General features: G+C 38.2%; 6 protein-coding genes across 6 annotated transcripts; 3 read left to right on the forward strand and 3 right to left on the reverse strand.

The window, feature by feature from the left end:
- The first annotated feature begins 292 nt into the window (after positions 1 to 292).
- On the forward strand, positions 293 to 751 carry MONOS_18538 (uncharacterized protein). The gene has a single exon (XM_067871566.1). It carries the CDS (start codon positions 363 to 365, stop codon positions 726 to 728), a length of 366 nt encoding a protein of 121 aa, XP_067735460.1. The 5' UTR covers positions 293 to 362; the 3' UTR covers positions 729 to 751.
- A 117-nt stretch (positions 752 to 868) lies between these two features.
- On the reverse strand, positions 869 to 1,745 carry MONOS_10067 (uncharacterized protein; the record flags this gene model as incomplete). The annotated part of the gene is made up of 1 exon (XM_067862476.1): positions 869 to 1,745. One exon carries the CDS (start codon positions 1,743 to 1,745, stop codon positions 1,227 to 1,229), a length of 519 nt encoding a protein of 172 aa, XP_067735461.1. The 3' UTR covers positions 869 to 1,226.
- Positions 1,746 to 1,838: 93 nt separating this feature from the next.
- Positions 1,839 to 2,372, reverse strand: MONOS_10066 (uncharacterized protein; the record flags this gene model as incomplete). Its single annotated transcript, XM_067862475.1, has 1 exon — positions 1,839 to 2,372. The coding sequence occupies one exon, from the start codon at positions 2,370 to 2,372 to the stop codon at positions 1,839 to 1,841; it is 534 nt and encodes a 177-aa protein (XP_067735462.1).
- A 4,242-nt stretch (positions 2,373 to 6,614) lies between these two features.
- On the reverse strand, positions 6,615 to 9,229 carry MONOS_10064 (putative Ubiquitin carboxyl-terminal hydrolase). The gene is made up of 6 exons (XM_067862474.1): positions 8,924 to 9,229; positions 8,775 to 8,857; positions 8,595 to 8,712; positions 8,407 to 8,528; positions 8,227 to 8,344; positions 6,615 to 8,083 (listed from the first exon to the last, which is right to left on the reverse strand). The coding sequence occupies exons 1-6, from the start codon at positions 9,041 to 9,043 to the stop codon at positions 6,794 to 6,796; spliced, it is 1,851 nt and encodes a 616-aa protein (XP_067735463.1). The 5' UTR covers positions 9,044 to 9,229; the 3' UTR covers positions 6,615 to 6,793.
- Positions 9,230 to 9,416: 187 nt separating this feature from the next.
- Positions 9,417 to 20,865, forward strand: MONOS_10062fu10063 (putative Helicase domino). The gene is made up of 2 exons (XM_067862473.1): positions 9,417 to 9,768; positions 9,845 to 20,865. The coding sequence occupies exons 1-2, from the start codon at positions 9,578 to 9,580 to the stop codon at positions 20,712 to 20,714; spliced, it is 11,061 nt and encodes a 3,686-aa protein (XP_067735464.1). The 5' UTR covers positions 9,417 to 9,577; the 3' UTR covers positions 20,715 to 20,865.
- On the forward strand, positions 20,825 to 26,537 carry MONOS_10061 (putative Methyltransferase protein 13). Its single transcript, XM_067862472.1, has 2 exons — positions 20,825 to 22,060; positions 22,242 to 26,537. Exons 1-2 carry the CDS (start codon positions 20,899 to 20,901, stop codon positions 26,525 to 26,527), a joined length of 5,448 nt encoding a protein of 1,815 aa, XP_067735465.1. The 5' UTR covers positions 20,825 to 20,898; the 3' UTR covers positions 26,528 to 26,537.
- Positions 26,538 to 26,548: the final 11 nt, after the last annotated feature.

Genomic DNA, 26,548 nt, shown 5'->3' on the forward strand with positions numbered 1-26,548 from the left:
TTTTTGAGAAGTGAGGTGTTAATTCATTGTTCAAAAACAGCTTGAAAATCGATATTCTTCATTTTCGCATTTCAAACATTTTTGAAGTCGAAGAAGCAGTTATTTCAACAGAGTTAATTGGATCTGAAAAAGTCAGAAAGATAATGTTTCAGTTAAAAATGTCTGTAATATCATCTTAGACTATTTTATTTGACATTTGCCACACAGCCATTATTGTGATCGTTACGAGATAAAACTTCACAGTGACAAACGAGTTTATCAATAAAAGTTGATAGAACGCAGTGAGACAGGATTTGCTCCGAAATAATGAGTATTGGTCACGAATTATTGGCGGTTTAAGTGAGAACTTCGCCCTCCCAAATATGACGTGGAAAAAAGGGAGAGATGAAAATATTGACAATACCATGTTAAATAATAAAAAGAATATAATGAATTGTCCGAATCACTTCACCGCCAACTTCGCCTTATCGCTTTGGTCACGAAGACCAGAGGGCAGGGGACATAGCCCCTCGGAGCTGTCTCCTGCAGTCCGTGCAGGGATCTGGAGAGGCGAGTGTTCCAAAACGGAGCAGAAAGAAAAACCATACTCGCTTTCGCGAGGCGTGGAAAAGAAAACTGCGTGCCCTTTGCTCTGCCTCCCGCTCTTCTGCTGCAGTAACAGAGCAAGTTCGCTCGCCACACTCTGTATGGACCAGTCTGACTCTTTTCTTTGCACTTTCTTACCATGAATAAAAGAAGTAAGGTTCTTCTTAACGGTCTCACTAGCTTTCCTGTTTGTAAATACAGGTTCTGGGTGCGCTTAATATCCCTGGACGGTTTCTCTTTTCCTATCTCCTCTGCTATCTCGCCACTTTTTCCTCGTCCTATACTTCACCATATGTTTCTCTCTCATCTCGCACCCAGCCGCTCTGAGTCTCTCCATCCGCGTTAGTATTATTTCGGAGCAAATCCTGTCTCACTGCGTTCTATCAATTCGCAATAGAGCGAATATCCGAACGCAAGGAGCAGGTTTGCTCCTCAATAATGAGTTTTGAAATCCCTCATTCTCTTCTCTCCTCTGATCTTAAACCCTCATAACTAGCACCTTGTCGTGCGGCAAATGAACAGAGGGACTGCGGATGAAGGTGCGACCCCTGTCTCTGCTTCCTCCCTTTCTTGGGGTGTTTTCGGGGTTTCATTGATCGGTTACCGGATGTTTCTGTGATATTAACCATTTATCCTGCACTTTACTCTCCGCGTTTTTTCCGATCAGTTTCCAGCTTCTTCTGCAAAGCAGTTTGTCTGCCCTCCGTCTTCTCCATAATGCTGTGGGGAATTATGGGGGATATCTCTTCACCTTTTAGAAGTTGTGCTAAATGGCTCTCATGCTGCGACCTCTTCTCTCGAATTGACCCTCGTCTCTTCGATCTCTTTCTCTTGCTCATATCCACTTCTCCCTCAGCTTGTGATGTTTCTTCTGTGTTCTCCTTTGTTCCTGATTCTGTATTCTCATTTGAGATCTCTTTTCCTTTGCTGTCCTTCTCCGACTTTTCGCCCTTTTCAGCAAGGGGTACTGGGCCTCCGATTGTCTCCAGGATCCATCTCGTGTCCTGAACTGGTAGCACGGTGTAATACTCCTGGGCTACTCTAGAGCCTGGCGCCCATCTCGCGTTCGCATTAGTTGCTTTCCAATCTGCCGCTTGTTGTCTTGCCAAATGTGTTATCACAGCGTGTCTTATCGAGTACGCGGTAAATGTGTAGGGCATTCCGTTCTCTCTCAAGACAGCCACTAATTCTTCTTTAATCCTCTGCAAGTTTGCAGGTTGCCTCTCCCTGATATCGAACCACACATGTTCGTCTCAAAAGGTTATCTTTGTATAACCCATCCAACGTTGGAGCGCTACCACAGCATCGATGCGTGGATTTGGATGCTTATTTATAATAACCTTTACCGTCTCTCCCCCTGATGTATTTGTTTGTACTTGCATCTGGACTAACTCGTCTTTAAATATCGTTGAAACACTTCTCATCCTCTCCAGCTCTGCTGGTCTTAACGCACCAAATATCATAGTTAAAATGAGAGCCCTCCTTTGGAGGGTCTGCGGGTCTTTCATATCGTGAGTGGCTTCAGCCCATTTCGTGATGATTGTCAAGTCCCACATCGATTTGTATCGATTGCCTCTTCTTGGTTTCTCCCCAACATAGGTTTTTAGAAATATTTCAATGTCTTTCACATCAATCTTAGTCTCTCTGAATAGATTAATAGAATCTAGTACTTTTCGAACTGTCTGATTAATCACTCCACTGGACAGGTCAGTATTCGAGAGTGTTTCGATGAACTCTGCCATAATCCATTTTACATCTTTTGTTGTGAGAGGGTCAGTGTCATCCATACTCTCTCTATCTAGAAATTGCTTGAATCTTCGCAGCGCTCTCCACGTATCTCTTTCGCTCTTTTGATTTCTAAGTATTGCTGCTGCTATCTCTTTTGCTCCAACGTGTTCTCCCCATGTTAAGAAGAGGTCTCTCCCCTGAATATTCTCTTCTCCAGTATAACGCTTATAACCTCTCCTGGGGGTAATTTCCAGCCTTCCTTCCTTATCTTCGCTCCCGGTATCATGCACTCCTGAAAAGTCCCCAGGGTCTTTATCGAATGCCCAGGCTGCAGTAGCGGGGTCCAGGTCTGCCCCCGCCAGGCTGGTAGAATCAGAATCGTCAGATCCCTCTGAGCTTCGTTCATCTTCTCTTTCATCACTCGTCCAATGTTTCTCAGGAACGTGTGGACTAGCGCTATGTCGTCTTCTGGTGTTCCTCTCTCTTTCTTCCTTCTCACGGAGGATAGTCTCCAAGTACTTCCGCAGAGCACCGGCACAATCTGTTCTAAAATTGTATCTAGTATTCTCGGTGCGATTGTCTGAAATATCTCTGCGACTTTCTCCCCCCTCAGTGCATAGTCCGGTTTTTTCTAAGTCCGGCTGAGTGCGTCTATCAGCATTTTAGCTGAGAAATGCAGAATCTTCTTCAATTTTCATTACGCTGCACTATGCGGCTTCCTTATGTATCCTCCTCTCGCGGTCTACCGTGATCTCCTGCTCAATATTCTCCTCGCGATTCTTTGCGGATTTCACTTCTTCAGTCTTCTCGAAAAGTTTCGCGGTTACAATGTCTGCACCTATTTCGCAAAAGTGCACGATTTTTTATCGTATTATCGATTTACAACTTCTCTCAATCTCTTTCTCCATCATTTTCTCGTAGTAAACTCAGCTTTCTCTTCATTCAAATTCTTTCTATTAAAAACAATTTGTCACTCCTCGATTATCTCGCGACAATCCACAAATTTCTTTTTTCTCTCAGTCCAGTAATATTTAGCGGTTTCCCTTATGTGATAATTTCTCTTATAATGAAACGTATCATTTCGAATTATAAATTGATGATATTTCACTTATTCAGTTTTAATATTGTGTCGTGACACAGCTTGTCTATATTTCCTTAGCAAAAGTCAATCTATTTACTGAGTATTCTATCTCTATCGTCTTCTCGCTGCGAAACGCTGTTCTCTGCTCTATCTCTTCTCATAGTCTCGGTATTGAACGCGGTTACTCACTCGTCTCTTAGTCTCGCGGAAAAGCATGTCTTTCTATTCTCTCTCTTTTCTCATGATCTCGAGCTCGAACTCGGTTTGATTCTTTGTAACTCTCTCCCGAATATGCACAGCTTCATTTCAAATAATTATCTTGTAACTGCAATGAAATTATCCTTTTATTAAAACATTGCTGTAATATATGTATCGATTATTACAAATATCCTTGCATAATATAAATATAAATATTTCGTCACTGTATTTATATGTATCTCGCGTAACTGCTCAGCTCTTTTCACAATAAATCTTCTTTTCATATCAAGCAGATTCTCTATTTATCCCTCTCTCGCTTCAATTCTCTGCACCTCTTTTATTTAATCAAATCATGATCTCGCGGTAAAGTGCGGCTCTCTCTTCTCTTTCTGTCTCGCGGCAAAGCGCGGCTCTCTTTTTTTTCTATTCAATTTTAGTCTTACGATTAATCACGATTATGTTCATTGTATTTATTTCGATACAATGATTTGTCTCATTTTAATTATATATATTCAAACTGTAATCAAATTATTATTGCTATATAATCACTTCTGAATTAATTCACATCTCGCGGCTATGCGCGGATCTTCTTCCTTACAAATTCCATCAATATTCTGTTGTTTCTCGTTGGTTTTGTTTAAATTTGAATTCCACAGCATTATATGAATATATCTCTTCAATATTGTATATATTTATTATATTGTTTCGAAATTTCATTAGACAGGAAATTCTTTCTCCAAAATAATCTCTCTGCAATTTGTGGATCTATCCTTTTTAATTCTTGCGATATCAAGCACTTTCTTAATATATCGATATCTTGCTTCAATACGTTGTTCTTATTCCAAATAAATAAACAAAATAATGTGTAGTTGTATTCTTTTTTAAAGCCTATAGAATATCATATCTTCATTTTGTTTAAACATCTCTCGATTTTTTATAGTTTCTGTTTGGACAATTGTCTCGCTGCACAATGTGGCTCTAATTCCAATAATTATCTCACAGAATTTTATAGCTTCTGTTCTTGATAAAATCTCTTCACAATGTGCAGCTTGCCGTTCGACATCTTCGGCTGTGCACTTTCTTCCATTCCGGATGATAAATTTCATGCTTAAATCCTGGTAAATTTTTCACTAAAATATTCAACTTTGACCAGTGTTAAATTTTGATCTAATTCACTTCCATCGCCGTCTCTGTGTTCTATTGTAACAGGTTGTTGCTTCATTTTCATTGCGGACAATTTGGATCAACTTTGAATTTGAGTATTGGCGAAGTTAGATCTTAAACCGCCCATAATTCGTGACCAATACTCATTATTGAGGAGCAAACCTGCTCCATGCGTTCGGATATTCGCTCTATTGCGAATTGTTATTTTTCCAGTGTACTACAATTACCTTGCAAGAAAAATGATTTGTTGTTTTTTTGAATAGATTTTGTATTTGATTAAAGAATGTCTCTTCATTTTGTGCAAATGACAAATATGATAACTTTTGTTCAACTTTCTTTTCTTATACGTGTGATTATCGTTAAAATCACATCTTGATTCTGTTCTAAGATTATAAAAACTTTTTTTGCCATTTGTCAAATTAATTTCTTTCATATATTTGATGTTTGACAATCGCTTCAAAAGCCAATGGTCGAGATGAATGTGTGAAAAAATTCTTAAAATTCTATATTATCATTTTTCAGCGTTCAGCAATATATATTTAACGAAAATTCAAGAATCAGAATTTTTCATTGTCAAATAAAATTTCAAAAAATTTTTCCCATATGTTTATTTTTTCATTAAAATTATTAAACTGTTTAAATATTGATTCCATGGAGTTGATGAAATGAACATTCTGTTGCAATCTCTATTTTTCAAATACAACCTAAATGGGATGTTATCACATCGTGTTGTTCACACATTTTTGTGACTATACCTGGTTGTGATTGTATGTTATGTGACTTTTCACAAAAAAAAAAAAAAATAATAAAAAATTCTTTTTTGAAATAATAAATCTAATGAGGATTTTTTTTTTCATTTTGATAATCATTCAAAAATGGCAAATTTCTTTTGAAAAATTCTATTTGTTTGCTTTTGAAATAAAATAAAACAATCATGTTCTGATCAAGTTTGTGTTCTTCTTCTAAAAACTGCATTTGCAAGTCTTGCACAGTATTGACAAGTTTCAACTTTCATTTTTGTCTTGTTTCGTGAGTGGGAACAGAAATTTGATTCAACTGTGACATTTTCAATTTTGTTTGTTAATATGATAAAGTGCATTTGTGACGATATTTTTTCACTTTATGAATTTTGTTTCATTCAGATTCTTCGAACAAATGTGTGATTTTTTTTTTTTGAAATCAAATTTTTTCTTTCTAAAATTTTGAACAGAAAATTTCCCTTTGAAATCAACAAAAGAACATTGAAAAATGAAAAGGTTTATAAAAAATATCTTCATCCTTGTTGAAGTGAAAAGATTGATTTTTAAAATAGGTGTGAAGAATTTCGCATTTGAATACAAAATCTCTTTCCAATGATAATCTGCCTTTAAAAAAACAAACACACAGAAAAGAGTTGTGATTTTTTTAATGATCACCCAAATTTCTCATTTTTTTAATTTTTCGAAACATTTTTGCTTGAGAATGCTTGACTTATTTTGAAATGAAAAGAATAAAAAGTTTGGAACAAAGTGTTGTTTTTTCAAAAAAGAGAGGATTTTGTCCCAGAAGACAAAAAAGAAAATAGAAAGTTTAAATAAAATAGGTCAAAAATTATAACATTTGTTGTTTTAAAAAATTTTATTTGTAAAGACAAAAACTCTGTGTTTGATAATAAATGAAGTTCCCATTTTTTTCAATCTCACAAGAAAGGAAATAAATGATTTCAGATAAAGAAATTTCTATTTTCGTGAAATTCGAAAAGTTGGATTGAGAATATTTCATTATAAATGTCATTCTTATTTTGACATAGTCAATAAAAGAATAATTTATCATTAAACATTTGATTTTTTTTACGAATGGTAATATTTATTTTGAGTTCTTCTTTAATGCGAAAACATTTTATTATAATTTTCATTTAAAAAAAAAAAAATAAATAAATAAAATAAAAAAACACAAGTATTTCATTATCCTCTTTGCATTTCGCGTTTCAACATCATTTGCATTGAAATCTCATGTTTGCTTCCAATCCATTTTTTCATTGCCTAACCTTTCACTTTATTATGTTTTTTTCCGTTTCAGCTCATAGCCAGCCATTTGCAGTTCACAGCAAGAAGAAGGCAAAGACGAAAAAAGGTTAATTTGTTTCTTCGTGAAATGGCACGGCTGCTGCACCCGTTTGCACAAATAAGAGAATTGAGGAAGTTCATATGCCCCACATTCCCCTGAGAATGTATACAAGGAACAACTCTTTTCCCATTGCTCTTTTCCCCATTCGCTTATCAACATTTCTGCTTTTGAAATCCATCCATCTTTTATTCTCATCGTTTCATATTCCAAATCGTTTCTCAGATAAAACAAAAGAAATGAAGTTGTCTTTGCCTCTTTCTTTGATTTTTCTTCGCCTTCGGCTGCATTTGATCTCTCATCGCTTCGAGCTGCTTCAAGCTCTTCCTTTTTCTGTTCTCTTGTTTTGCAACATCCAGCATCCTCTCTACAAATCGCTTCATCAAACTCTTCCTTCATTTCCACCTCATCTGAACTGCCTCCGTAACAAAGCATCTGGATTTCCTCGCTTCCAAACTCAACTTTTTCCACTGCTTCGTCATTGCACATCAGCCACTCATCTTTCTTCTTTTTCCCATTTTTATAAAAAGTGGGTATTCGAACAAGCGAAATGTAGTGTCCGTCTTCGTTTGTGCCTGAGTGTAGGATAATTGCACTCAGGTGATACAAACGGTTGCAAGAAGAAGAAGAAGAAGAAGAAGAAGAAGAAGAAGAAGAAGAAGAAGAAGAAGAAGAAGAAGAAGAAGAAGAAGAAGAAGAAGAAGAAGAAGGAGAATGAGAATGGGATGGAGGAGGAGGAGTAGAAATTGGCGTTGTTGAAGACAAAGATGGGGAAGTTGTTGCAATTGGCTCCGATAACTTTGTTGAAGCTTCTTCTTTTCTGCTCGCACGCTCAATCAATTGCTCAATCTGGCTGCTGTACGAATAGTCAGATAAAACCAACGAATGCAAATAGAGAAACAGCGGCGTAGCTTCAAAATTGTTCTTTTGCATCCGTGGGGAAATCAACTTCTTTTGTTTGTTTATCTCTTTGGCGCCTTCTTTTCCCTCTTCTTGTCGCTTAACTTGCAGCTTCAAGTTCTTTCTTCTTTTTCTCTCTTCTTTCAGCCGCTTTCCTGCTTCACAGTCCAAATCCGAAGGAAGCTCACAAAATGCGTTCATGTCAATTTCCTGCGGGTAATAGAACTTCGAAGTGTCTTTCGTCATCTTATGTGTCTTCGCATCAAATGTCCATCTGTTCAGATGGAAAGCGAGAACGGGAGGAAGACAAGCAATAAATGAATGCTAAAAGGGAAATGGAGTAGAAACAGATGTTGTTTTCAGTTCAAATATTTATTATGACAAAAAAAAAATAATTTAAAAAAACGATCATTGCATTTGTTAAGCAGATTCTTTTCATTGAAAAAAAAATCAACACTTTAACAAACTCTTTTGGCGTCCTGCTTCTTTCCCTTGATTACAATTCCCGATTCTCCGACAAAATCAACATCTCTAAACGTCCAGAAAAGCGCTTCTTCAAGTGTGCGATGATTGCTGACAGTAACTCTTTGGAATAATTTTTTATAAAATTCATATAAAATATACAATAATATGCCAATATCTCACACGAGATGCTGTAAAACTTTTCCCAAACGCAGGTGGAAATGGATTCTCCCTTCGACAGAGGCTGCACTCGCGTAATCGTCGTGCCTCTCATCAGCTTCTTCAGCCCTCCATTCAAATTTGTGCTCTTTTGAAAAAAATGTGGGGGAAAAAACTTATAAATGAAAGCAATCGTTAACAAAAATTCATATACTTTCAAGTCCCTTTGGAGAAGTTTCAAAACATTCAGAAAAAAAATATTTGCATCTTGTTGTCTCAAGGCATCATCATCTTGAAAACCCATTGCTTTCGTAATGCGATTTGTTGAGCATCTGAAAAAAATTTTCATCACTGATCATAAATTGAGATACGTATGCTGCGAAATTCAGCAAACAATTTCTTTGAACTCATTTTTCGAAAAAGATCTCGAAGCTCATTAGCAAGAGTCCCTCGTTTCGAATAACTTTGCAAAATAATCTTTCGTTTGTTTAAGAATTGCACAATGAAATAATTATTTCAGATCTCATTTAATTAAGCACGTACCTCTCTGAACAACATGTTGTGATACAAACATTGAAGAACAGCATTCATGTAGCAGGTGCAACCTTGGTTTTCCAGTCCACAATACCTTTCTTCATTTTTGTGCGATTTTCTTTTGAGCATTTTTCACGCTCGACAGTTTTATAAATTCAAATGAAAAACGAGAATTATGTTCAAATCACTAATAAAGCCGTATAATTCCACAAACAAGAACCACAACAAACAGGAAAAATCGAACAGATATCGTGCAAGACAATGAGCCGATGCAACAGTGGTATTTTTCAAATATCTCTGACAGATGGCTCTTAAACAAGCATTGACTCATCCCTTAATGAAACAAATCTGCATTTACAATTTTTTTCACATTTTTCGAGGAGCAAAATTTTATGTTCAAAATTAAAATATCAAAAAACATCTTAACAAAGCCATATTTTTAGAAAAAAAAATCGAACAAATAAAACTTTTGTGAAATAAACCCAATTCGATCAAAAGTATATTCGTATTTTAACAAATTAATATTTATCGTTTAACGCCCGAATATTGTGTTACGCACGATTTATCGCTCATTTTGGCATATAATATACTAGTGTATTGCAAAATCTGGGATTGCAAAGGTGATTAAAATTATCAGAGAAGTGAAATCCTGTTTTTATTGTTATGGAGCAGTTAAACAGTGCTTATGAAAGTAATTTGCCTCCAATAAAAAGTCCAATAACATCAGAGAAAAGTGTTATAAACTCTAAAAAAGGTGACTTTTCTATAGACCAAACTGCAAATTGTGAAAGTTGTGATAGTCAAGAAGATGATGGCTTGTCAAAATCGAAACAAAATTCCAGTGGAAGTGAACTGTTTGTGTGAGTAATTGTGCTTTTTCTATTTTGCATTGATTTTTTCAATCTTTTTTTCTTTTTTTATTCATTGCAGAACAGAAGAACCAGAATATTTGAAAAGGTCAAGGTGGCAAAAAAGCAGAAGTGCATTGGTCTTCGACGATGACTCCCCCAAAAGATATCATGAGAATACATTCGAAGCCAATGCAGAAGCTTCTGAAAGGCAATGCGCAGCATCAGAGATTTTTTCGCTGTGCTCAAATTCGTCACTCAAACAGACGCCTCAATTGATGGACGAAGTGCAAGTGAGCCATTCAATCTCAAAATTTGATGGATGCGAACAAGATAATGTGGAAAAAGCAAAGTCTCTGCCAAATCACAGCAGAACAAAAACCAGCACTCAAAGCGTTCAGACAACGCTTTTGCGATATTTTAAGCCGTTGAACATAAAAATTGAAGCGGGAGTTAATGCCGTGTTAGAAGCGAAAAAGAAAGTGAAAGAAACTTTGACAACTCGGAAAAGTGATTCGAAGGGGGAATTGGAAGAAGAAGAAGAAGAAGATAATTGCACACAACTGACATATCTTGATGATTCTGAAGAAACGAGCAAGAATTTATCGACATGCAATCAAACACAAACGAAACCTGGTCACACTTTGCTTTCACGAGGACTCCGAGACATCAGCAGCGCAATGACTGAAGAGACACCAGGTTTCTCTTCTAATTCAGGGCGCCCTTCGAAGAAAAGAAGAACGGCTGATCAGTTGGGCATGCTGGAGGCAAGCTATTCTGATGCTGTGGTGTCTTCAGTCAGAAAAGCCAAGCTGAAAATAGGAGCTTTCGATAAAAAACAGAAGCAATCGGCAAAACCAGTGCAAAAGATTATGAGGCCGAAACCGAAAAAACTTGTCTTACAGGAGCTTTCGATGCTTGAACTGGTACAAAATTGTGATGCGTCTTCATTTGCTTCGATTCCTCCAATTAATACCAATTATTCATCTGCTTCTCTTCTCTCTTCTTCTTCTTTTCCATTTTCTCCTTCTTTTCCTTCTTCTTCTTCATCTTTTTCTTCTCCTTCTTCTCCTTCTTCACCATTAACTCCTTCCACTCCCTCCACCCCTCCCTCTCCAATCTTCCCTCCTTCTTCTCCTCTGCCAATTTCGCCCATCCGCCGCACCGTTTCGCTGGGCGAGCGCATCGAAATAGCTCTTTCGCAGCAGCTGCCGTTGCAAAACAGCCAAAGCGATCACAAGGAAGGAGAAGAGGAAGAAAAAGATGAAGAAAAAGATGAAGGAGAAGACACAAAAGGACAGAAGATAAAGAAGATAAAGAAAAAGAAGAAAAAGAAACAAACAATCAAAGAAACGACTCCTCATAAATCAATGCCTTTTTCACAGAAATCATCAAATGTTGAAAAATCGGCTTCTTCTTTGAAAAAAGCGAAAGAGAAGAAAAATGGCAAATTATTGGAAAACATTCAGAAAAATGAGAAAAAGAAAATGTTATTGATGAAGAAAAAAAGCAGTTTGAATGAAGATTCAGAAGATTCAGAGACAGAACACAAAAGAAAGAGAATGAAACTCGAAAAAGGAAAAGAGGAAAACAATGAAGAGAAAAAAGCTGTTGATGATGATATTTCTTCGAAAGCATCAGCTTTCAAAAGAAATATGGCCAAACGGAATTCTGATGTTAAAAAAAGAGAATTTGAAGATGTGGAAGAAGAAACAATGGATAATTTAGTATTTAACAATGATGAACAACAGGGAAATGAAGAAGAAGCAGAAAGATCAGGAATTGAAAATCATAAGAAACAAGGGAGAAAACCGAAGAAGAAGAAGAAGAAGAAGAAGATTGCATTGATGAAGAAAAGCATTCATATTAAAAACGAAAGCATTGAAGACACAAAGAAAGGAAATTTCGATGAGACTCATAACTCAGAAAATTCCAATGATTTTCCACATCTTTTGCCTTTGGATGAAGGAAAAGAGAATTTTAACAGAGAAAAGAAAAAAAGAGAGAGAAAGACATCTCTGTTTCATTCAGCAAAGTTGATGAAGGCGAAGAAAAAGAAAGAGGTGTTAAGTTCGAATGATATGCACAAAAATGAAGAAGATGAAGAAGAAGATGATGAAGATGAAAAAGAAGAAAACAAAGAAAAAGATGAAGAAAAAGGAGAAAAAGGAGAAAAAGGAGAAAAAGAAGAAAAAGACAAAGAAAAAGAAAAAGAAAAAGATGAATCTTCAATGAAAAAGAAGCGGAAATGGGAAAGGAAGCAATTTGAGAAGATTAACATTGCAACTCGTTCAGCAAAAAGTGGAACAGAAACAGAAACAGAAAAAAAGAAGGGAATTCAATCAAAAAAGAAAAATTTGATCAAAAAGGAGAAGAAGAAAGAAGATGAAATAAAAAATATATTGGAGAAAGAAGAAGTTGAAGAAACGCAGGAAAAACCAGAGAAAGAAGAAGAGAAAGAAGAAGAAGAGAAGAAGAAGAAGAATAAAACAGAAGAAAATTCTGTTATCATTTTTGATGCAGAAAAAGCAGCGAAGCTCAAACGAATCGCCACGAAAATGCTTGTTTATCAAACAAAAATGCGACTCATGAAAGATGTTCTTGAGGCAGATGAGGTTGTCAAAGAAGCTGAGCTGAAAGCGAAAAAGGGGAATAAATCGCGTTTGCCATTGAAAGAGAAGATATTTTTCTTTGAAGACGCAAAAGAACAGTTTCCTTTGAGTGTGAAATCGGAAGGAAATTCTTTGATACAGCTGCATTTGAATGATATTTCTCAATCAACTTCTTCCTCTTCCTCTTCTTCTTCTTCTTCCATCGGTTCACCAGATATTTCAACCCACCAGCTCACATTATCCAAACTATCCAAAAGACACACGATTTGGCAGCATCTTTCGTCAGAAGTGTCAAAAGAAGCAGAAAATGTGATGTCTGAACGGCGCTATCGGCGCATTCAGTTGCAGAAGCTTCACAAATCACTCGGTCAGTTCTTTGAGCAGAAAGAGCATTCGTTTGAGGAGCAGAGGAAGGAGATATGCGGTGCGATTGCGTCGATGGTGAGGGAGTTCTGGAGAGAAGCAGAAGAATACGTGGCTTTGAAACACGCTGTGCGCAAAGAGGAGGCGCTGTCGCAGGTGAAGACGCAGTCGTTTGAGTCGTTTGTGAGGCAGATGGAGTCGTGGAGCAGCAACATCGCCGCTCATATGGAGGGGGAAGAGGAGGAAGGAGAAGAAGGAGAAGGAGGAAGAGAAGGGCATTTGATGGGAGATGAAGAGGGAAAAAGAGGAAAAGACAGAAATGAGCTTGATGCACTGCAAAAGGATGCAGAATTGCCACTCGAAGAATTGTTAAAGAAAATGTATAATTCTGCATATTTGGATTATGACAGAGGAAATGAAGAAAATGAAATGGAAATTGGAGACAGATTTGTTGAAGAAACAGAAAAACAAAGCGAATTAACTTCAACTTTGGAAGAAAAAGAGGAAAGTTTGATGAAAAAGAATGAAACTTCTATGATGAGCATGGAAGATGGAAATGAATCTCAAATGCAAAGAGAGGAAAAACAAATAGAAGAAGATGATTCTGATGAAAACAAAGCAGAGACTGAGAAAGTTGCAACTCAATTAACTGAAAATTCATTCACCACAAATCCTTCAGAAGCAAATGAATGTGTGAAAGAAAGTGGAACATCGCAAACATCCTCATCTCCATCCAAAACAACATCTGAATCCAACTCCAGCAACCAATTCCAACTTTCCTCATCATCCTCATCCTCTTCCTCCTCCCCCTCCTCATCTTCCCCCACTCCCACCATCTCTATTTCTCCGAACAATTTCTCCGAAGAAGATTCCGATCTCCCCCCAACCGCCCCTTCCTCCCCTCACTCAATGATCCTCCGTGTGAGTGCCACTGCAACAGATGCAGCGCCCACCGGGTGCACACTCGCCTCTTCCAATGTGCACACACCCGTTCCCTTTCTGCTGAGAGGCCCAGGGCCACTGCGCGAGTACCAGCAGATTGGGCTCGACTGGCTGGCGACGATGTACGAGAAAGGGCTGAATGTCATCCTGGCTGACGAGATGGGGCTGGGGAAGACGGTGATGGCGATTGCGCTGCTGGCACATTTGGCGTGTGAGAAGGGGATTTGGGGGCCGCACTTGATTGTCGTCCCTTCGTCGGTCTTGCTGAACTGGGAGGTGGAGCTGAAGAGATGGTGCCCGGCGTTTAAGATCCTGTCTTACTACGGCACAGCGGCAGAGCGGAAAGCAAAGAGAGAAGGCTGGTCGCGGCCTAACTCCTTCCACGTGTGTGTAACGTCGTACAAGCTGGTGACACAAGATTACCGTGTGTTTCGGTCAAAGCAGTGGTGCTACCTCATCCTGGATGAGGCGCACAACATCAAAAATTTCAAGACGCAGCGCTGGCAGATGCTGCTGCGGTTCAATACGCAAAGGCGGCTGCTGCTGACAGGTACTCCCCTCCAGAATTCAGTCATGGAGCTGTGGTCCCTGATGCACTTCCTGATGCCAGACGTGTTCCGCTCACAGAGCGAGTTCAAAGAATGGTTTGCGAACCCTCTTTCTTCCGCTGGAGACGAAAACGGAGATGTCGACAGGGCGATTGTGGCACGGCTGCACAATGTGCTCCGCCCGTTCATTCTGAGAAGACTGAAACAAGATGTGGAGAAGCAGCTGCCAGCCAAGCACGAGCATATCGTCATGTGCCCCCTCTCCTCCAGACAGCGCCTGCTGTACGAGGAGTTCATGGCAGCGTCAGAGACAAAGCGAATCTTGGCGTCCGGAAACTACATGGGCCTGTGCAATGTGCTGATGCAGCTGCGCAAAGTGTGCAACCATCCGAATCTGTTTGAAGCGCCGCCTGTTTTGTCGCCTGTGGTGCTCCCCCCGCTCAACATCGATGCAACTGAAGACAGACAAAAGTCAATAAGGCGATTAAACGATGAGAATGAAGAGGAGATTTCTCCATTTGACTCAGATAGCATTCAATCTCTGACGAAGCATGCCCCTTCTTTTCCGCTTTGTGCATTCACCATCCTCTCTGACTCGCCTGTCCGCTCGTTCTTCACTCATTTCCCTCTTCTCCATTTGGATTCTCTTCACTTTCATTTGACTCCTTCTTCTCTTCCTCTTCTTTCTCCTTTGGCTTCTTCGCCTGCACAGCCTTATCTGATTGAAGAAGCAGATTTCGAAGCTCAAAAGGAAGAGCAAATTTCTTCTTCATTTCAACAGAATCCCTTTTCTATTGAGAGAAATATCAAAACACCTGAATATTCTTATTCTCTTGTTCCTTTCGCTGAAGATCAATTTGCTTCTCCTGTTTCTCCTTCTCCTTTCTCTCCTTTCTCTTCATATTCTCCTTCTCCTTCTCCTTCTTCTCTTTCTTCTTCTTCCCATTCATTTCCCTCTGATTCCATTTCCTCCCCCTCAAATCCACTAAATTCTCCTCTTCGCCACACCCAATTAAATCAAATAGAATATTCCTTTCCCTCTCAATATCTCTTTTTTGATGACAACACACTTCTGAAGCAGATGCTGTCACAGCACATTCACCCTGTTTTGGCTGCCCAGTTTTCATCGGCGCTTCGTTTCGCTTCGTTTTCATTCAGTTCCGCTCTTCGCGCGATGGAGGCATTTGACATCAATCCATTTGCGATTTCTTCAATTTTTGATTCAAACAAATCAAAATTAACAGATTATTCACAATCACTTCATGTTTCTTCTTCTTCTGCTTCTGCTTCTTCTTCTTCTGCATCAACTTCATCTTATTTCCCTTCGCCTCCTCAATATTCGCCTTTATCTCCTCAATATTCATCTCCTTCTCCTCTTCCTTCTCCTTTTTCAATATTTAATTCTCCTTCTCCTTCTCCTTCTTCTTCAACTTATCCGCTTCAACAACCTCATCATCAGTATTCCCTTCAATCAAATTCTTCCTTCCAAAACTATTCATTTCCTCCTCCTCCTCTTTCTTCTTCTTTTTCCTCTCCTTTTCCTCCTCCTCTTCCTCCTTTTATTTCCACCTCTCTTTCTCTCCCCTCCGCAGCCTCTTTTCCTCGTCTCTTCGCTCTCCTCACCCTCACCTGCCGTGATGTTGCCCAGCAGAATGCATTTTCTCCTCTTTCTTCTCCTTTTTCTCTTCCCGGCGCTTCTTCGCTTCCGGGCTCAAAGGCAGTTGCAAATCGAATCATTGAACTGGGAAACGAAGCAAACAAGCAGCTGCAGAACGTGATTGATAGGGTAGACAATGAAATTGTGAACACGAGAAAGAAAGGGCTGAAGAAGTATTTGGAAAATAGAGAGAATTCAGCTGGTGGGAAAGAAACGGCTGTGAAAGGGAGAAGTTTGTCAAAAGAAAAGAAGAAGAAGAAATGGATTCCGAGTGTTAATCTGAAGAAAGGAGGGAGGAAGAATCAGAAAGAAGCATTTTCAGAAGGTGTATTTAGATTATCATCATCATCTTCTTCTTCTTCTTCTTCTTCTTCTTCTGCAGCTGGATTGCTTCAAATGAATGAAGAAAACACAGTTTTCTCGTTTGAACAGCAAGAAATTGAATTCCCCCTTCCTCTGAAACAAAGTTATTCTTCATTTGCCCAAGAGAAAACGAGCAAGATTCGCTCTTTGCAAGCCGAAAAAGCGAAATTAACAGAAATTCTGAATGAAAATCGGATGAGGTGTTCAGAAGAGAACGTGATGCCTGTTGTGAGTGATGCGTGTGTGATGCTGCTGAGAGGAGGGCTGCCTTTGGCGGTGAATTCAAAAGGAAGGGAAATCCATTGGGAAACAGAAAATGAAGAATTTGATGTGAAAAATGAGGTTTGTGAAAGGGGAAATGAAGATAAAGAGGAGAAAATGATAAGAGATAAAGAGAAAGAAAATGATGATGATTCACAAAAGGAAGAAGCGAAGAAGAAATTACCAAAGCAGAAAAGAGCAAATTATAAAGCCAAAATATTGAAAGATGAAAATGAAGAAGAAGATGATGAAGATGAAGAGAAAGAGAAAAAGATTATTTCTATTAAAAAATCTAAAGCGAAAAAGGTTGGTAATAAAAAGAATGAAACAGCTGAAGTGAAAAGAAAATCCATCAAACAAAAAGAAGAAGAAGAAAATGAAGAAGAAAATGAACCTTCGAAAAAGAAAAAGATAAGAAAATTGATTAAAGACGAAACAGATGCTGAGAATGAAGAAATAAAAGAGAAAGAAATGAAAAATTCTTCTCAGTTTTCAAATTCACTTTCAATTTCTTCTGAAAAATCAAAGAAAAAGAAATCTTCGTCAGCTTCTTCTCCAACTATATCTCCTTCGCCTTCTTCTTCTTCTTCTTCTGATAATCCTTCTTCATTCGATCAATTACCTTCCTCATTTTTCGGTTTACAAACACAAAATTCGCCTTCTCACGCTTCACCTGTTTATTCAGCGACAAGCACGCCTGTTATGAATCGCATTGCAAAAAACACACAAAATCTTCTTCAGTCAAATATTGCTTCATCATCATCATCTTCTTCTTCTTCTTCTTCTTCTTCAAAAATATCATCTGTAATTCAATCAACTCCTCAACAAGAAGAAAATGAAGAATCTCTTTTTGCAGCTTCAGATTGGGCGAAGATTGTTGAAAGAGCGAAAAAGAATTCAAAAACAGCTGGTGCTGTTATTTATGGAGATATTGAGCCATCAAGTGATCTTATGGAGAATACCCTTTTAACTTCTGTGTCTTCTTCAGAGAAAATGAAAAATACAAAAAATAACTCGTTTTTCACAAATTCTTCAGAAATGCCAAAAGAAGAATTAGACAGCCTCAGCCATTCAGTTTATGCAAGCCCGATTTATATGGATGATTCTGATAAATATTTTGAAACGAATTCTTCAATTGAAAATTCTTCACAAACAAATAAACTTTTCGGCGAAGATTATCAGGAAATGAAGGAAAAATCACAAACAAAAGATTTTTCTTCGACTTCTTCAACGTCAGAATTTTCTCAACGTTCTGGTTTGCCTTCATCTTCACCAATTCGTCGCTCTCAGGTTGAAAAATTAGTTAGATCAAATTCTGCTAATCTTTCTGCTTCAAAAACAATAACACGTTCAAATTCAATGAACACTAAAAAGCAATCAGAAGAAGACGAAGCAAAAGGCAAGCCGGATAAAATTCAATTAAGAAAGACATTATCTTCTCAAAGGCTCAAAATGGAAAAAGTTTATGAATTGCGCAGCTCAGAACACACTGAGCAGTCAAATCTTGTAGCATTAAGTGGACATTTGTGCTGTGGTTGCTTGCTTTCACGTGATGGAAGGACAATTCATCCACAATTTGCTCATCTTCACGAGAGAGTCTGCACGCGAATGAGATGGTCGAATGTGGAGTTTGATGAAGAGATGCAACAGTCAACAGAACAAATTAATGAACAAAATGAAATTATCAATGAAAACAACACGAAAAAGAAAGATTTGTCAAAGAAAAAATCTTTTTCATCAAAAATTGTTCGATCAAATTCAAAAGCATCACCACAAAATCTTCATTCTTCCTTTTTATTCTACTCTTCTCAAACTTCTGCTTCAAATAAAAACAAGGAATATTCCAAAGAAATTATAGAAATCCAATCTCATCCAGCGTTTGATTGCACCAACATTCTTCTCAATCTTGTTTCTCTTCCTTATCAATCGTATTTGTCATACGCCCCATTTTTCCTCAGTGAATGCGTTGTTCATCAGCCAAAAGCTGTTGCTTCACCAATCATTTTAAATCCTTTTTCAAATTCTATATCATCATCATCATCATCATCATCATCTTCTTCTTCTTCTTCTTCTTCTTCTTCTTCTTCTTCTTCTTCTTCTTCTTCTTCTTCTTCTTCTTCTTCTTCTTCTTCTTCTTCTTCTTCTTCTTCTTCTTCTTCTTCAATTTCTGATTATTCTTGTTCATCGCTGTGTGTATCATCTGCCTCTCAAAAATCCATCAACACATTCTCTCGTTTATTCATTGAAGCAACTCCTGTGTCACTTGCGCCTCAATTGTGTGTTGAGCAGTCAGAAAAGGGAGGATGGACTGTTGGAACTCTTCCTGTCACTCGAGTAAGTGGAGGTGTGTCAAATAGTTTGATAGAGAAACATATTGATTCAGATGGACATAACGAAAATCAATCTGAAAATGCATTAGAATCAGAAATCAATGATAACATTAACGGTGCTTTTGGAGCTTGGAATTCAATTGTTGCACAAAATAACCACAAAGAATTGACGAATAATAAATCAAAAGTTTTATCTAACGTTCATTGTGCTTCATTGCCTCATTCTTCTCAATTTAAAGAGAATTTTTCACTTTCTCAGATATCTTCTTCTTCCTCTCCGATTTTATCATCTTCAACATTAGAAGACTTAATACCGCATTGTTCTTTATCGTCTAAGGAAAATACTCCAATGCACATGTATTCATCTTCATATCCTTCGATCCATTCAACTTCAATCAACAACTCTTCCTCATTTGTCAATCCCGACGACTCAATCAGTCAAGAATGGACTATTCCTTTTGCCCAAGCTGTTCGCACAAGACAAGCTTTGCAGTTTCCTCCGTCTCATCTTCTCGAACACGACTGTGGCAAACTGCAGTGTCTGGCAGTGCTTTTGAGCGAGCTCCGCAAAGGCGGCCATCGCTGCCTGATCTTCACGCAGATGTCTCGAATGCTCGACATTCTGGAAGGATTTGTGTCTCATCACGGATATCGCTATCTTCGCCTGGATGGAAGCACACCAATTGACAAAAGGCAATCGCTGATGGAGCTGTTCAACAGCAACTCGAAGATATTCCAGTTTCTGCTGTCAACGCGCTCTGGAGGGATTGGAGTGAATCTGACTGGAGCAGATACTGTAATCTTTTATGATACTGATTGGAATCCCGCGATGGATGCGCAGGCAGAAGACAGAGCACATCGCATTGGCCAGACAAGAGAAGTGCATGTGTATCGCTTGATTTCGACGGCAACGGTGGAAGAGAACATTCTGAAGCGCGCCATTTGGAAGAGGAAAGTGGAAGCAGCTGTCACAAGAGAAGGAGACTTTACTTGTTCAAACCTTGTTCGTGCTCGTGATGTTCGAAGCTATTTGGGTGTTGGTGAGAATGAAGAAAAAGACCGTTCAAAATTAGAAGATCAACTTTTTGATCATTTGAAAGGGGATAATGTGAATGCAACAAAAGCGAATGAAATGCAACGCATCGGAATTGACTCAAAGAAAAGAAAAGAAGGATTTGGCCCTTTGTCTGGAGGCGCAAGTGAGATGCAGATTCTTTCGCTGGATGAAATAAAAGGTGTTTTTGATAAAGAAATTGAAGAAGATAACCAAAAATTAGAAGAAGAAGAAGATAATGATGATGAAGAAGAAATAATAGATTTTTCAAAAGAAGAGCAAAGATTCAGCACACAAGATATGGATGGCCAAGGAGAAGTGGCAGATATCATTAACGAATCAAAAGAGATTCAGCAGATGATGAATGAAGTTGAGGACGATGAAGATAAACAGGCAGCTTTGAATGCCCAGCGTGAAATATTGAGGGACAAATCGCTGTTAACGAACGACTTTGACGAGCATTTGCTTGCCTCGCCTGGAAACATGCCTGCTTCTCCGTCTGCTTCTTTGACGCCTCGAATTCTGCGAACTCCGAATGCTTTTCAAACACCTGTGTCATCTGCTGATTTTGCAACAATTTCCACTCCTGAGCCAATTCAGTCACAGGAAATTTTGACGCAAAACGAAGAATTTCAAGCAATGGAATCTGGATTTACTCTGTTACAGCGATACGCTATACGCTATTTAAGTAGAGAAGAAGATGAGTTATTTGAGATGGATTTGCTAAAAGAAACTCAAAAAATGAAAGCCGAGACAGAAAAACATCAGAAAAAGATACAAGAGCTAATTTTAAAAAATGACAAGACAAAAAGGCAAAGATAATATCAAACGTTAGTCATGCTTTATTTATTTGTAATCTTGTTTCAGTTATTTTGGCATTTGTGTAATTTAATCATTTTCAAGTCCCATATCAAAATTGTTTTTTAAATTATTTTTTTATTTTATTTTCTAAAAGCTATTTTAAAGGAATTTCTAAACTTTCATATTTGATTCTTGATAAAGTTTTATGTTTGAATCTTCTGATGCGGAAGAGGACACGAGTTGGACCAAGGATTGGTGGTTTCGGGAAAATCATAGAGAATTCTTTGATTTTAAGCAATTTCAAAAATTCTACAAGAATAAAATGAATTTACAGCAAAACAAAGATATTTCTTGTTCTTCTACAAAAACTCAAAGACATGATAGAAAGTGCCTCGATGTTGTGTTTCAAGATCTTCCTCAGGAATATAATCAACGATATCGATTGAATCATGCGGTTATCGCATCTTTAAAGGAAAAGAACGAAGATAAAATTGAGATATTTAGACAACTTAGCCTTTACGAAGACTTTTTACAAAAAGATCGTTTCCAGAAAATCAGAAAAATTATTGAAACAAAGCAGCAATTACCCATTAGAGAAGCTCGTGACGAAATACTTCGAAAGGTTGAAGAAAATGATGTTGTGATCATTGCTGGTGATACAGGATGTGGAAAAAGTACACAGGTTCCTCAATATTTGTTGGAAGATGGCTACAATCACATTGTTTGCACGCAACCTCGCAGAATATCTGCAGTTTCTTTGTGTAAGAGAGTTCAAATGGAAACATTTAACACTTTTGGGAACTCTGTTGGATTTTCAATTCGATTTGAAACATCAAAAACGAAAGATACTCGGATTGTTTTTGCGACAGAAGGTGTTTTACTAAGACAATTTGAAAGTGACACACTTCTGAACGATTACAATCTCATAATTATTGATGAAGTTCATGAACGTCATCTCACATGCGATTTTCTGTTGTCAATTTTGCGCTCGCTTCTTCAGAAAAGAAATGAAATCGATGAAGAAGATTTCGAGCAGCTTGGAATATCTTCTTCAATTGCTTCTCATGATAATAACTCTAAAAATTCGTTGATTTATTCTTCTGCATCTGATCCAATTACATCGCATCATCAACATCAAAGCTGTAAAATACCATTTGTTCGCACTCGGCGTGATCTCCACGGAAGATTAAAAGTTATTTTGATGAGTGCAACAATATCTCCAGAAAAGTTCTCTCGCTTCTTTGGTGGAGCACCTGTTGTGCTTGTCCCTGGGGGACTGTATCCAATCAAAGTGGATTATATTGGTGAATCGCTTTCTATTCAATCTGAAAGGGAGATGGAAGGCACACAAGGAAAAAAAGTTATAAGTGTGATGTCATGGAGAATGTGAGATCATTCCTTTTTTTTTTCAAATTATTTTTGTGGAAAATATCATTTTTGATTTGATGTTTGAATATTTTTATTTATTTATTTATTTTGTCTTTCGTTCCACTTTATTCAGCATTCATTTGTTTTTTGTATATTATTCATTTTTATTCATTAATAAAGAGCCACCTTCATTCAATTCCTTGTCAGTTCTCCGACTGCTCAAAAAAATCGAAAAAGAATATCCTCTTTCAGAGAGGGGTGATGTTCTTGTGTTTGTTTCAGGGCAGCAGCAAATTATGGAGCTTCTTCAAGCTGTTCGAGTTGCTGGTGGGGAATTTCGAAGAAATATGGTGAATGATGGAAAGAGGGGAAAAGATAAAACAAGTGAAAGGCAATCTTCAAGATCATCTGAATATTCAAGCAGAGATCATTATGAAAGAAACGGTAGCGATGATGATAAATTTGATGATAGAGAAGAAGCAAAAATGAACGAAACAGGTGATGTTAGCCCGTTTGACTTGCCTTCAACCCAAAAAGCTATCTTTCTTTCTCCAATTTGGATCATTCTTCCGCTGCACTCATCCTTAAGCATCGAAGAGCAGGATAAAATATTCATTCCTTCGCCTCTCTTCACACGAAAGTTGATTGTATCCACAAACATTGCTGAGACGTCAGTGACAATCGATGGTGTGCGCTTTGTGATTGACAGTGGTTTGGAAAAGCAGCTGCAATTTGATGCAACAACGCACATTTCTGCACTGAAAGAAGGATGGATTTCACGAGCATCTGCCGAGCAGCGGAAAGGGAGAGCTGGCAGAACTGGGCCTGGAAAGTGTTTTCGGTTGTACAACAAAGAACAGTTCGGGCGGATGAGAGCAGAAACAGTGCCAGAGATTCTGCGCATCCCTCTTACGTCTCTTGTGTTGAAGATTGTGTCTCTACAGCTGGGCGATCCTCGGAGCTTTGAGATGATGGAGAAGATGAGAGAGGATCTTGTGGAAGGAGCACTGGTGCAGCTGAAACGAATGGGTGCAGTAAAGATTATGGATGTGTACTCAAAGGAAGAGAGAGAAGGAGAAGAGGATAAACAAAAAACGAATGAAGAAGATTCGAAGAGTAAAAAATTACCTCCAACGGATGAAAAGAATATGATTGTCGAAGAAAATACGTGTCAGCAAGAAGTTGTTCCTTCTGTTTTGGGTTCAATTATCTCCAAACTGCCAATTGAACCACAGTTGGCTAAGCTTCTTGTGATTGGATGTGTTGTCGGAAAAGCAATGCAATCCGGAAAATCAATTGCAAAGAAGAATGATTACGGTTCAGATTGTGATGATGATGAAAAAGACGAATCCGTTCGTTCTTGGAAGCATATAAGTGATTCTGATTCATTCGATGAACCGCAAAACTCTTCAGATCATAAACGTCACAGAAATAAGCACTCTTATTATTCACAACATGAACATGAACAAAATGAACTTAGCGAGGCAGATGATGAGTCAGATAAGCCTTCTCGCTTTGTAGACATTCTGCTAAATGCAGCTGCAATGATGAGTGGGCAATCACCATTTTTGAATCTTCAGCTGAAAGGAGATTCAGCCTCGCGTGCTACGTCGGTTATTCCTCCTTCTCTTTCATCTTCTTCTCATCAGGCTTCTTTTTCTGCCTCTTCAACGACTGCGCAAAATTCAGCAGCTTCTGCTTTTGCTGATGAACGAGGTGAGCCATTTGTGCTGCTTAAAGTTTTGGATGAATGGGCAGAGTTGAAAAAGAAAAAGCAGCGTAGGGCTCATAATCATAAACACAGTCAGCATTCTTCTCACGGGACAAAAGAGAAACGTTCTTCACGATGGGACAAACAACAACCAAATTCTACAAACGACAAAAATGAACTAAACGATAGTAACAATCCAAGTGATCTAAAACCAATTCTCCACAATATTCCTCAGAATCCCACGGACTGGTGCAGATTTTATAGCATTGAGCAGCAGCGCCTTTTCGAGGCTCTTCGTTTGAAAGCGCAGTTCGTACAAATTCTTGGAGAGTGTGGAATGATTGATGCTTCTCCTTATCTTTCTCATCAGCCACAAAGCACATCTGTAGAGGAAGCTGGATTAAGCATTTTTCAAGCAGAAATGCGTACTAAAGAGGAGAATCCTCTTCAGTCAATAAGACAAAAGCTGCAAGAGATGCGAAACAAAGAATTTTTGAAGTCTCATTGGAGCCAGTTCGATACAAAAGTGAAGCGAACGTTGTATGAAAAGGAAAAAGAAAATGAAGAATCAAATCAAAGCTCCGAGCTGTCTTCATCTGAAACCAATCACAAGCATCATCTTAACAAAACAATTCATTCACGAAATCGAAAAAGAACACTGGAAAGCGAAGAAGAACTCACATCTTTTGATATCTCAATCGATGTGAATAAAGTACATCCATTTTCGCTTTCTTCTCTGTCATCTTCTGAGCAATCGTTGCTGTTATTTGTGCTTTCTCTTGCACTATATCCTCAACTTGCTTTCCCCGATCCTGCCAATCAAATACGACATCCACATGAGTGGATATTCCATGCTGTTTCTGGTGTAACAGTGATTGATAAGCAACTGATGCTAATTCGGAAATGTGTAACTGACATCGACTCCGAACTGGAAAGGATGAAAAACGAAGAAATGAAATCAGAAGAATGCAATGAAATGATTTCTCTATCTTCCTCAGATTCATCGGCTTCATCTGATTCTTCTGCTTCTGAACAAGCAAGTACCTCATCTTCCGCAGCATCCGTTAGTCCATATGGAGCTGTTGCTGCTGGTTCGGTTGTCGCTTTTATTCATCCATCTAGCTCTATCCTTTCTCAAGCAGCTCAATCAGGGATTGTTTCAAATGGAATCAAAAAAGTGCAGATATTTTCTTCTTCCTCCTCCTCTTCATCTTCAATTTGTACAAGCAGAACATCGGAAATGAGTTCTTTTCCTCAAAATGCAACTGATTCTTCACCTTCGTATCCATCTGCTTTCACTATTTTTTCACAATCAACATTTGCATTCAGCAAGCTTCTAAAGACAAGCAAGGCATTTTTGATTAATCCTTTCAAGGTTCTTGCTCCGCAAACACTGTTATGTGGAGCTCATTGTATTGATACTGATGAAACAGGGGAGTGGCTTCTGGTGGATGACGCTATTCAGCTGCATTTTGATAACGCAGATGATTTGCTTTCGATGCTCCTTTCAACCATCTACATCAGATGGAGCATCGAAGCTGCGTTGGCAGACTCGTGTGGCAAAAAGGAGGATGAAAAAAAAAAGCAAGCTTCTCAATCGTCTTCATTTGATTCTTTCTCTTCACCTCTTTCTTTAATGTCAGAAGACGAATCTGTTGAGCTACCTGAATTTCTTCCTTTGCAGACGGATGAGCCTTCTTCTCAGCAAAAGCCTTTTGAATCATTAGATCGATCACGGTCAGTTGGAAGTCCGCTTCCATTGGAGCTTGCAGCAGATTCTACTCTTCCACAAATTCTCAGAACATTGGTGGAGCGATATAACTCCACTTTCGATTCAGAACAAGCTCTTTCCAGTTATGACTTGAATGAAGGCTTGGAGTTTCCTTCAGATACTTCTTCAAGTCACTCTATCAATCTTTCTGAACAATATGCCCTCAATGCAAAAAGTTCAATTCAGCACAAGAACGCTTCAAAGCAATCAGAAAAATTTGTTACAGAAATGTTGCGCTTTGTCCATAGGAACCCAAAATGTACCGTTAGAGTGCTTCCTGACTGGGAAGTGGCAGCACATTTTGGATGGACTCCGGATGTGTTTGGAGATGTGGCAGCAAACAGCTGCAGTTTGTCAGATTCAGATTCTGAAGAAAGTCAAACAGGCTATGAAGATGAAAGCATCAGAGGAGTGGGAAATAAAGATCCTAGGAGAAGTACAATAAAGCATGAAAGAGCATCGTCCAGAAAACGGATGCTTGCGAGGCAAAAAAGAAAATTGATCAACAGATCGAGCAACTTAAGGAAGAAAGGTATTCAAATTACTTCATATCTAAGATGGGGATCGATACAGCAACTTCATTCATCCCTTGAAAGTGGAGCGCCGGCACGGAAAGTCCGAGTGTTTTCATCTCAGAACCACAAAGAGAGTATCAAAACGCAAAAGAAAAATGATGCAAAAAATATCACCTCAAAGACTGAAGATTTGATGAATACTTCATCTGCAATTCGAAAACTAATATTCTACAAATGGAAGTGCCCGCAGTGCAGTGAAACTTTTCGTTTTAATCAAGAACAGATTGATGATCATCTTCTCAAACACGATCAAATCTCAAATTCTTCAAGTGAATCTGGAAATGATGAAAATCATAGTTGCAAGCCAATGTCAAAGGGAAAGTTTTGGAAGTGTTCCCAATGCGATTTTTCTGGAAATATTTCTTCTATTGAGATACTACGTCACAAAAAAATGCACAATTTGGATTGATGAAATTTTCAAATCAAATAA

This window comes from Monocercomonoides exilis (genome assembly GCF_001643675.1).
Source record: "Monocercomonoides exilis strain PA203 chromosome Unknown scaffold3-2548433, whole genome shotgun sequence".
In the NCBI taxonomy this organism is placed as follows: domain Eukaryota; phylum Preaxostyla; order Oxymonadida; family Polymastigidae; genus Monocercomonoides; species Monocercomonoides exilis.

Excerpts from the sequence above, each read along its gene's own strand:
- MONOS_18538 (XM_067871566.1), top strand. The coding sequence starts at position 363 with ATGACGTGGAAAAAAGGGAGAGATGAAAATATTGACAATACCATGTTA.
- MONOS_10064 (XM_067862474.1), bottom strand. The coding sequence starts at position 9,043 with ATGCTCAAAAGAAAATCGCACAAAAATGAAGAAAGGTATTGTGGACTG. Across the intron at positions 8,858-8,923 it reads ACAACATGTTGTTCAGAGAG|ATTATTTTGCAAAGTTATTC; the intron begins GTACGTGCTTAA and ends AACAAACGAAAG. Across the intron at positions 8,084-8,226 it reads AGAAGCAGGACGCCAAAAGA|CATTCATTTATTGCTTGTCT; the intron begins GTTTGTTAAAGT and ends TTTCCCTTTTAG.
- MONOS_10062fu10063 (XM_067862473.1), top strand. The coding sequence starts at position 9,578 with ATGGAGCAGTTAAACAGTGCTTATGAAAGTAATTTGCCTCCAATAAAA. Across the intron at positions 9,769-9,844 it reads AATTCCAGTGGAAGTGAACT|AACAGAAGAACCAGAATATT; the intron begins GTTTGTGTGAGT and ends TATTCATTGCAG.
- MONOS_10061 (XM_067862472.1), top strand. The coding sequence starts at position 20,899 with ATGTTTGAATCTTCTGATGCGGAAGAGGACACGAGTTGGACCAAGGAT. Across the intron at positions 22,061-22,241 it reads ACAAGGAAAAAAAGTTATAA|AGCCACCTTCATTCAATTCC; the intron begins GTGTGATGTCAT and ends TCATTAATAAAG.